Raw genomic sequence first — 10,121 nt, 5'->3', positions numbered from 1 at the left:
GGTCCACACAGAACACAGTGGGCGGGGTTTAGACCACAGCACCGGACCACCCACCCCCCCACCACCTGATGAATTGAAACACTGACTCACTGTTGGCCAGTCTGGCCCACTAGACTAGAGGTCAGTGCTCCCTCTGGAGGCCGAAGGTTGGCACTGCGGTGCCAGCCGCCGCCCGAAGCCCTGCGGTCCTGCTGGACTGAGGACGGAGCCACGGCTGATCAGGACAGAACCGGAGCCAAGAGGGAGGTTCTACAGGAGCAGCTGCTCCTCTGAGGAGGTACTGACAGGAAGTCACACGTTCTGCAGCCACGGAAACTTTGTTTTGGTTCTTTATTAATAAGTCATGACTGATCAATCCCAGAATCATTGATCTACCAGCTCCTTCCTCCTCCTCTTTCTCCTCCTCCTCCTCCTCCATGGTCCAGAACTGCAGTCTGTGTTTTCACCGTCTTCATGTGTAAATATTTATGTGTGTGTGTGTGTGTGTGTACTGTGTATCTGTTTATACACATAAGTGTCACGATGACAGTCGGGACTGTCATTTCCTGTGTTTTCCTGTGTTTTCTTGTGTTGTGTACTCTCTCTCTCTCTCTCTCTCTGTGTGTAGGGGGCGTGGCACATCTCTCTGACTCTGCCGGACTAATCGCCGTGGCACACCTGCCGTTCCTCAGCACCTGCCACCAATCAGCCTATCAGCCGACAGCATAAGAGCCCTGGCATTCCTCCCACTAGTCGTCAGATCGTCTGTTCTGCTGCAGTGGAGACGAACACTGATTTCGATTGGACTATAATTCTTGTGATTACTTTGGAAGTGCGCTTGAAAAATAAATCCTTGTGTTTCTCCTTACGTTACCTGCATTTGGGTCATGTCAAGGTTAAACATGACACATAAGTATATATTTATATTTATGAAGTGACTCATCAGAACCTTCTCTCTGCAGTAAAGAACATACAGTACTGCAGTATTAGGACGAGGTAAAGAACACACAGTACTGCAGTATTAAAACTTTTACTCAGACATGAAACAACAAACAGAAACAGATTCAGAATTCATTAAAAAAAAACTCTGATTTTCTTCTTTCATTCCCTCAGATCAAACTGGACCAGGACCAGGACCAGGACCAGGACCTGCAGCTGTGGTTGACTAGTCCAGCTGCTCACATCAAACCGTCACCTGGTTCTGACGTCCCATGGTTTGAACTTCGACTGGTGTAAAAATGGCAGAAACACTAAAGACCGGACACTCACTACTGCCACCACTGGTGGACCACCGGCGTTGACTGCCTGCTGCAGGTAGGTCACAGCCGGGAGACAGAGTTTTGGAAGAACGTTCACCTTCATTGGGCCGGTCCTGTCACATGTGCGTTCTGATTGGCTGCAGTGAAAGGACAGCCAATCACAGAGAGTCTTCATATTGCTTTAACCAATCAGACGTGGCCGATCGGTCCCTCACAAGATCACTGTCAGTTCTGTCAGTACTGAGAGGACCAGACTACAGACGGTCCAGCAGTGTCCAGAACAAGGATGCACCATGGGAACTTAAGACCCCTAGAGGCCACTCTGTGCACTGCATTAGAAACAAACCAACGTTTAGACCAACGACTAATAACCACCTGTCTCACGGGGGGGGGGGGGGGGGCAGGAGGCCTGTGGCCCCCAGTCCTGAGGTTTACAACAGCAGGAAGAGTCGGGGGGGAGAGTTGGGGGGGAGAGGGGGGGTGACACAATAACAAATATATAGTTTTATGTGTGTGTGTGTGTGTGTGGTACAGAGCGTCCGTCTGACTGTGTACTTGCATACGGCGGTTGCATTGATGTGGACCGTGCACGTGGTCAGTGGACCGTGCACGTGGTGGGTTGTTGTAGCACCTGGTTGAGGGCAGCGCCCCCTGTTCCCTGTAGAACGACACTGCAAAAAGTCCACCCACTTGGACACAGTCGCGGTGACGGAGAAAAAAAAACTGTTAAAATACTTCACTGACGGGAGCAGAACGTGGGAGTACCAGGTACCAACAGTACCAGGTACACACAGTACCAGGTACACACAGTACCTGGTACTGTTTTTCTATACTCCTGATCTTCAAAAAAAAAAAAACTTTTATCACAGTAAAAAGTCAGGTGACTCTGTCACCGACATCCAGCCAATCACAGGCGAAGGTGGAACAGGGCTAAACGAAATCGGTTCCATGGCGTCGTGTTGGCCCAGGGGGCGGAGTCAGGAGCCTCGGACAGAGACGCGTGAACGGTGGTCTCTCCATTATTTACATCTACTGTACAGATTCACACCGCGTTCACACCGAGCTCCGTTGTCGACGGCAGGTCGTTGGTGTCGGACTTTTCCTACGACATCGGTTCAAGTCATTAAAGCAGTAAAGTGACGCCATTCAACACCACTAATACCGCTGTTCCTCTGACTTCCCACTGGGGGCAGTGTAACAGGTCTGAGCTCCGGTCGTGCTCCTGGTCGACCGTCCGTCAGGGTGTGTGGGCGTGGCCTGAGTCAGCTGGTTACAGTGACCCTGACCAGGACTGTTGTTGGAGGTGGTCACCTCCCTGGAGTGGACCTCCTTAACATGATGTGGGAAGAAGAAGAAGAATGATACAAGCCTACACACACACACACACACACACACACACAGTTGACCTTAGAGGTCACCGTGGGTCAGAAGTGACGCTCGTTTGGGGCAAATAAGAACTCACAAAAGTGCATCAAGGACCACCAACTGGGGGGGGCAGTATGGGGGGGGTTTTAGTCTTACACGCGTCTCTACTTCCTGCGAGCGTCTCTACTTCCTGCGAGCGTCTCTACTTCCTGCGAGCGTCAGGCTCTTTGAACGCCAACCCACGAGAAAAGAACTAAATCTGAACTAAAAACAAAAGAATCACAACAACAACAACAACAACAACAGCAACAACAACAACAACAATAATTCAAGTCATTCTTCTTGTCTGACAAAGCCCGCTGTGCGCATCAGGGTGGGAGGGGCTAAAGTGTCTCCGCCCCTTTTCCTGGATTTCAATGCCTTGGACAAAGGTCTCATTTCATGAGTACAGTACTTCAAGAACAGAAAAATAAAAACAACAACAAATCTTTCAAGCTCTGTGAGAGTTGAGTCTGTCTGCCTGTCCTCCACAGGACGCCTCCTGACCAATGGGAGGAGAGTAGGAGGAGGAGGAAGAGGAAGAGGAGGAGGAGGAGGAGGAGGAGGAGGAGCTGCATGGTGGCGGACAGGCAGATGATTGAAATTATGCACCTGATTTTCAAGTTAAAAGCAAAACGTGATTAAAAGGACAGAGGGTGAAGTCAGACACAGATGTAACAGAGCGACCCCTGGTGGCAACAGAGAGGAAAGTCTAACCTGGAACACAAGGAAGAAAAAGAACAAAAAGAAGACGACGGAGCAGGAAGGTCGGATTAGACTTAAGACCTGTGTGTGTGTGTGTGTGTGTGTGGTTGCGCAGCCCCTTAGTTAACACCAGGAGGTGCTGCAGTTCAGTGAGGCCCAGCGACCCGACGAGGCACAGCGTGCCCAGGGTTCCTGGTGTGTGGGCCGGGCCGGGCCGGGCCGGGCCGGGCCCGGAGGCAGGTCTGGAGCGGGCTCCTCTAGGTGAGCTGGTGAGGAGCCTCCAGCATCTCCATCAGGAAGGTGTCGATGGGCGTGTCCCCGATCAGCTTGAAGAAGAACAGGTGCTCCAGACACTTCAGACCGATGGAGCGCAGAGCGGGGAGGCGGAGGAGGAGCTTCGCAAACCTGAGCCGCACGGAGGAGAGGGAGTCCTGTTAATGTCCCTCAACCTCTCCGAGAACCACAGCTTTAGAACCGCTTTGTCATTAGTAGTAATACACGTGTGTGTGTGTGTGTGTGTGTGTCCGACCTGCCCTGCTGGTCTGGATACTTCTGTTTGCAGTAAGACTCCAGAGACGCGTACACCCTCTCCCTCAGCAGCTCCACCTCACTGGGGTTGGACAGACCCTTGGCATCTGCAAATACACACAGAGTTGGCCTCAACACTGCCAACTGTCTGTCAACAGAGGAGTTGGCCTCAACACTGCCACCTGTCTGTCAACAGAGGAGTTGGCCTCAACACTGCCACCTGTCTGTGCACCTGGGTTGAAGAGGATGATGGCTCGGAGGCAGCCCAGCTCCGTCTTGTCCATCTGCATGTCTCTCATCTTACTGACGAGCTCCGTCAGGACCCTGCAGAGAAGACAGGAGGAGCAGCAGCAGGAGGAGGAGCAGGAGGAGGAGCAGCAGGAGGAGGAGCAGGAGGAGCAGGAGGAGCAGCAGCAGGAGGACCAGGAGGAGGAGCAGGAGGAGGACCAGGAGGAGGAGCAGGATTTCCAGTGGGAGAAGAGGAGGAGGTGAAACGGTGGGGAGAGAGAACAGAGACGATTGTTGACTTTTATCAAAGGTCCAGACTTCACGTCCACATCACTACGGCTTCCTGAGCAGGAGAAATGTTAAAAGTGACAAGGTGCTGCCACCTTGTGGTGATGTTATCAAACGTTAACTTAAGTCTCTGCTGGTCAGATATTTTAATGGTGGAGAAATAAAAAAATAAAGTCATGGATTTATGACGACGTCCTCCTGCTCAGACAGGCACTTCCTGTTGACTCCTCTCCTACTTCCTGCTGTGTGTCATGAGGTGTGTGTGTGGCGTGCAGCGCTGCGGACACGTGTGAAAGCTTCGACCTTTCCTCTCTGCTTCACTTCACAAAGACGGGTGAGGGGGGCTTTAGGAGTGTGGGTGTGGGGGGTAGTTACCTGTCAAATATGGCCCCCACCTCAGCATTGTGCGCCCTGTGTGTTCAATCACAATGTGTTATTACAATGTCATTACACAGTTACATTCTCATTGCATTGAATCTGCTCAGCCTGGACACAAGGTGTCTGTGCTGCCACCTGCTGGTGGGCTGGTCTCAATAAACTGTGTGTGTGTGTGTGTGAGGGGGGGGGTGGGGGGGAGGGGGGGGGCCACAGTGTTTCTGCAAGAGAAAGTGGACAGTGTTAAAGGTGACCTTTGACCTTTGAGCAGAACCCGACCGGTTCGTGTGGTGAAAAGAAGCAGAAGAGGAGCTGGTGACGGAGGAGTGACGGACAGGAAAGGGTTAAAGGGTGGAGGTCAGCTGACACCGACGCTGAGGTACCGTACGCGCCCAGCAGGAACTCTCAGGTCCTGGTTCTGGTTCTGGTTCTGCCTCAGACTGGCGTTTCATTCAGACAAGTTCCTGTTGTCAAGAATCTGTCGACACGACACCAAGACTCAGCTCTGTGGGTCACGAACACCGGAACAGAACCGCTGATACATGAATCGACGGAGGATATTGATACGGTTTCAGGAAAACATTTAATTTAATTTAATGTCCGATGTTTGAAAGTTCAGGTTCTTAACGGGCCTTGACTTCGTTCATTCAAGTATCTCAACCGCAGCCTCACACTGATCCCAACACAAAACCAACTTCGACAGAGAAGCATGTTTACAGTGTTTCAGGCTCTGATTCCTGGAGGTTTTTCTACGGCGGCCACTTCCGCTCTCATCCCTTCAGCATACCCATCAGAACAGCATACGCTGGTTTCTGCGCTGCTGTTTGAGGAGGCGTCGGCTGAACCACGCTGACGTGTCATCAGTGTGTGTGTGTGTGTGTGTGTGGCCATGCAGGTGTTAGTCACTGACACCACGGTCTGAGAGGCGGCTCTAAAGCAGTGATGTCACTCAGCCAATCACAGCCAATGCAGAAAGCAGCAGCAGCTGCAGCCAATCAGAGGAGACGACGCCAGAACCCAAAACTCGACCTCTCAAACCTCTGCGTCGGCCGGACCCTCAGGACTGGTCAGTTTGGGTGAGCGTGCAGATTGTGTGTGTGTGAGTGTGTTACCTGTCAAAGATGGCTCCGACTCCGGCGCTGTGGGCGCTGTTCCTGTGAACGTGCAGACCTGTGGCCAGTAAGATGCCGTCCTTCACGGAGATGGAGCGATGAGAGAAGGAGGCGATGAGGAGTTCATTCCAACCTGTTGATGAAGGAGAAGAAAGAAAGAAAGAAAAGAACATGAACCAACACCAGGAATATTGGACTGGGAGTTGGAGAGAAAAAAAATCAACAACCGATCAATAACTGATCAATGACTGAGGAGACTGATCTGGGATCAGGAGAGACTTCAGTTTATCAATATTTAAAAACTAAACTAAAAAAACTAAACCAACATTGAGACAGAATCCTGAGGACTGGTGGGACTGGGGGGGGACAGGGGTGTTGTGGGGGTGTAGCACCACCTGCAGGCCTCACCTGCACGCAGCAGGATGACCTGGTCGTCCAGGGGCAGCTCTGAGAAGTGAGGGATCCTCTTGGCCCACTCCACCAGAGTGAAGAGCTGCTTGTCTGCTGCCTGACAGATGTTGGTGACAGGATCGTTGGGCTGGAGGACGGAAGTCAAAAAAAAAGTTTGGGTTCACGTCAACCAACAGACTACGACCCCGGTGACCCCGGTAACCCCGGTGACCCCAGGACACTCACAGAGCTGCCTCCAGAACTGCCGTCTGCATGAAGTTCAGTCTTTTGCTCCACAGCCATCTCAGCCTCCAGGATCTTCTCCACAGGCATCTCCTCGTTCACCGCGCTGGTGGACTCCACCTCCCCCTCCCGCTCCTTGTTCCTCTGCCGCTCCTCCTGAACAGCTGCAGGAACAGTTTGAGAAGGGCAGGACTCAGACGGAGAACAGAACAGACCAGAACAGAACCAGTCGCTGCCGGTTCCTCACCTTCCCTCTTCATGCCCATCGCCAGGCACTTCTGGTAGCGGCAGTACTGGCAGCGGTTCCTCTGTCTCTTGTCCACCATGCAGTCTTTGTTGTCCCGACACGTGTAGGTCAGATCTTTGCGAACTGTGCGCTTGAAGAAGCCTTTGCAGCCCTCGCAGCTGTAGACACCGTAGTGCTTACCTGGAGGAGAAGAAGAAGAAGAAAAAGAAGAAGAAAAAGAAAAAGAAGAAAAAGAAGAGAAGTCATTCAAAGTCATGTTGATCTTGTCGAGTTGACAGTTGTTGACCAGTCGTTGACCAGTTGTTGACCAGGGTCATGTTGATCTTGTCGAGTTGACAGTCATTGACCAGTCGTTGACCAGTCGTTGACCAGTCGTTCTAACATGAACTTTGATTGGTAAACAGAGTGAGAAGTCACCAGAAGATCTGTCTCCACAGATGGAACACAGGCGTTTCTGGGACAACATGGGCCCGGGGCTGTGGGAGGAGAGCTGCTTCAGGCCCAGCGGAGGTTTCACATCATCAGAGCTGCTCACGGCGTGGAGCCCAGACATGGTCACCGTGGAGTTTATCTGAAGCAGGAACACAAAGGAAGGTAACACAAGGTCAAGAAAAACCGTCTGGGTTTCTCCTGGGGGAAAAAAACCCCAAAACAACCTGTTGCTGTTTTTACACCTGTGGGCTGCTGATTGGGCCGTAGCCCACTGACGGTGTGCCGGGGAGGCACGGTGAGCCCATAGACGAGCTGATGACAGAAAACGGAGAGCCGATGCTGCTGACTGGACTGTTGACCCCTGTGGTTGTTATGGGAGGAAGAGAGGTCATCGAAGCTGCAGCCGAGGGAACCAGCGGAGGCGAGCGTTGGCCTGACGGGGGCGACGACACAGACGAACTGTCTGGACTGCGAGAATCTAAACGACAAACAGAAGATGGTCAGAGTATAACTCTTCATTTGAATGAGACACAAACCAACCTAAAGACACAACCTTCACTTGGGAACCCTTGGTGTTAAAATAGTCAGAGGGAAACACAAACACGTGTTTACATTAACATTAACATTTGTACAAAATCAACATAAAAAGTGTATCAGCCACTGCCAGTGATATTTTCCTCAGACACCTATGTAATAAACATGGAGGTTCAGGTTATTGGCAGACAAAACAGACCTACAAGGACAACCGTGTTCCTGATCCATCACAGACCCCTGTGTTACAGTACAGATAGCAGCATGAATCAGTTATTTTCCCTCACCTCTGCTGTCTCCCATGTTGGTGTCTGGAGCACGGGTGGGGGGAGGGATGGGAGGTGGGGGCTGGCTGCTTCACACCAACGTGCTTCCACCTCAAGCAGCCCGCTACTGTACTCTAGACCGCGGACTGAGGCCCGGGCCGGAGTCGTTGGGGGAACCCAAAAACGTCTCTGAAATCCCCAGATACGGACCCGGTTAAAAAAAAAAAAACACTCGACCAAAACACTTCATTCTCACACAGCGTACAGACTGGAAAATATGAGTCGACGCTTCACTAGTTAAAATTAAAATGTCACATTTCTGGTGTTTACAGACATAAGGCATTTATTTATTTTAGTGTTACAGCAGCTACAGCAGAAACCGGGACTGGGCGGTTCCATTGTATACAACGTCTGCCTGTCAAAAACGTTTCATATGGTTTATTAACCCCCAACTGTATGTATATATATACATATACATATATATATATATATGCGTCTGTATGTTTTATTAAATCGTCAATACCAAAATAATGTCCCATCTTTGCGACGAGCACAGGCTAATGTATGCTTAAATTAGCAACTAGCTATCAACTGTCCGTGACAGTGAGCAGTGCTTGGTGTAAAATACAGTGAAATACCAAATGACAACGTAACAAATGAATGCACGGGCTTTAATTGGTGTTTCTTGTTGCATTTCACTAATTTAAAATGTTGTTAGTGGCGCTTTGGCCCAGAGGCAATGTCTCTGTCTCTGGAACCCCAGGGTTCACCTCCTGGGCAAGTTCGAAACCCGGTTAGCGGGTGGTGAGTCCACTGGAAGTGGAAGATGTGCAATGTGATTTGGGTGGCGACTGCTGCCCCCGCGACCCGGTAACTGATAAGCGGATGAAAATGGATGGATGGATGGATGGAAAATGTTGTTACGTGGGGCAAATACAAGGCTAACTGTGCTAAATGCTAAATTCGAGGAACTAGCCATAGCACGGCTACAACGAAAACTCGCCGCCTAGCATAGCCAACAGCTCTGCGCATGTCCAACACTGCGGCGGCTGTATGTGCTGCCTTCACGACCAAGTAATTCCTCGGATATTAAAGTACTTTGTAAAAAAGTCTCTTTAAGAGCTTCGGGGTAAAGTAAGAGCGTTACGTTAACCTGCCAATAATAGACGACATGAAATACAGGTAAAGTAAGAGCGTTACGTTAACCTGACAATAATAGACGACATTAAGCTACATGTATTTTAAAAGCTACAATGAGCCTTTAAAATACATTTACACTAACAATAAAATAAAAGGGGGGAATAGTTGTTTTTAAAGATATCGACCCTCTAGTTTTAGGAATTCCCTTGCAGTTTTTCAAATCGCTACCCTTTACTACAACCCGAAATCTCGTACAACTAGACGCCCTTTGGAAACAAGACTCGTCTGGCTAAAACGCTTTTCTTGGCGAACTAATGTGAGACTTCGAACGTTCTCTGTGTCAATTATTACAATGAATATAGTTTGGTTTCTGAACGGTATAAATAAAAGAGAATAGAGGAAACTCTGCCGTTGCGCTGCACAAATCTGATCGCGTTTAGCCGCCTGGCAGTGCTAAGGCAGCTACTATCAACCATTTCCTCAGCTAACATGCTAACACTGCTTGGGTTACAATTAGCCACCTCGTCAAAAGAGCCAGTTAGCCCTCAGCGGAGAACCCCCAGAAAATCAGATCAAAATACGTCTTCACCCGCTTACCCCCCTCTATGGCTGTTTCCTCGGATTATTAGCATGCTAGGTGATTCGACCATGTATTTGAAGCAGATAAATCAAGGTTTACTGACGGTTTTGCGGCCGCTTCTTCGCATGAAAAGATGTGGCGACTAGGCCCCGTGTGTATGTCTGTGTGTGTACGCTGTGTCTGCCCCCCCCCCACTTTGCCTCGTAGTCAACCCTCCCTCCCTCCCCGTGTAAGTATGAAAACACGATGATGCAGGCACACTGGACCTGGTGCTACCGTCAATTAAAAACATAATTTAGAGCACTGGTTCGACCGAGGAGCGCTGTCATGTGCAGCCCTTCTCCCGCAGCCAGTGTGTGGTTCTACGGCCGCACAGACGGAGCGAAGGGGGGAAGAGGTCGAGACGAGTTCAGC

General features: G+C 50.4%; 1 protein-coding gene and 1 long non-coding RNA gene across 5 annotated transcripts; one reads left to right on the top strand and one right to left on the bottom strand.

The window, feature by feature from the left end:
* The first annotated feature begins 56 nt into the window (after positions 1 to 56).
* On the top strand, positions 57 to 1,949 carry LOC112488496 (uncharacterized). 2 transcript variants are annotated; one of them, XR_003052598.1, is made up of 2 exons: positions 57 to 457; positions 608 to 1,949. It is a non-coding gene; the product is annotated as an uncharacterized LOC112488496 (long non-coding RNA). The 2 variants fall into 2 exon arrangements; XR_003052597.1 differs by having other exon boundaries at positions 63 to 277.
* Positions 1,950 to 2,764: 815 nt separating this feature from the next.
* On the bottom strand, positions 2,765 to 9,916 carry rxrba (retinoid x receptor, beta a). Of its 3 annotated transcripts, none has more exons than XM_008330983.3 (12): positions 9,811 to 9,916; positions 8,009 to 8,176; positions 7,433 to 7,668; positions 7,176 to 7,329; positions 6,759 to 6,938; positions 6,515 to 6,675; positions 6,287 to 6,416; positions 5,879 to 6,011; positions 4,767 to 4,802; positions 4,108 to 4,199; positions 3,877 to 3,982; positions 2,765 to 3,752 (listed from the first exon to the last, which is right to left on the bottom strand). In XM_008330983.3, the coding sequence occupies exons 2-12, from the start codon at positions 8,022 to 8,024 to the stop codon at positions 3,605 to 3,607; spliced, it is 1,392 nt and encodes a 463-aa protein (XP_008329205.1). In that variant the 5' UTR covers positions 8,025 to 8,176; positions 9,811 to 9,916; the 3' UTR covers positions 2,765 to 3,604. The 3 variants fall into 3 exon arrangements, with proteins under 3 accessions (XP_008329205.1, XP_024920714.1, XP_008329206.1); XM_025064946.1 differs by lacking the exon at positions 9,811 to 9,916 and adding an exon at positions 9,725 to 9,744; XM_008330984.3 differs by lacking the exon at positions 4,767 to 4,802.
* Positions 9,917 to 10,121: the final 205 nt, after the last annotated feature.

Source organism: Cynoglossus semilaevis, chromosome 18 (genome assembly GCF_000523025.1).
Source record: "Cynoglossus semilaevis isolate Cse_v1.0 chromosome 18, Cse_v1.0, whole genome shotgun sequence".
Lineage (NCBI taxonomy): Eukaryota > Metazoa > Chordata > Actinopteri > Pleuronectiformes > Cynoglossidae > Cynoglossus > Cynoglossus semilaevis.
This window is presented reverse-complemented; position numbering and strand designations above follow the sequence as displayed.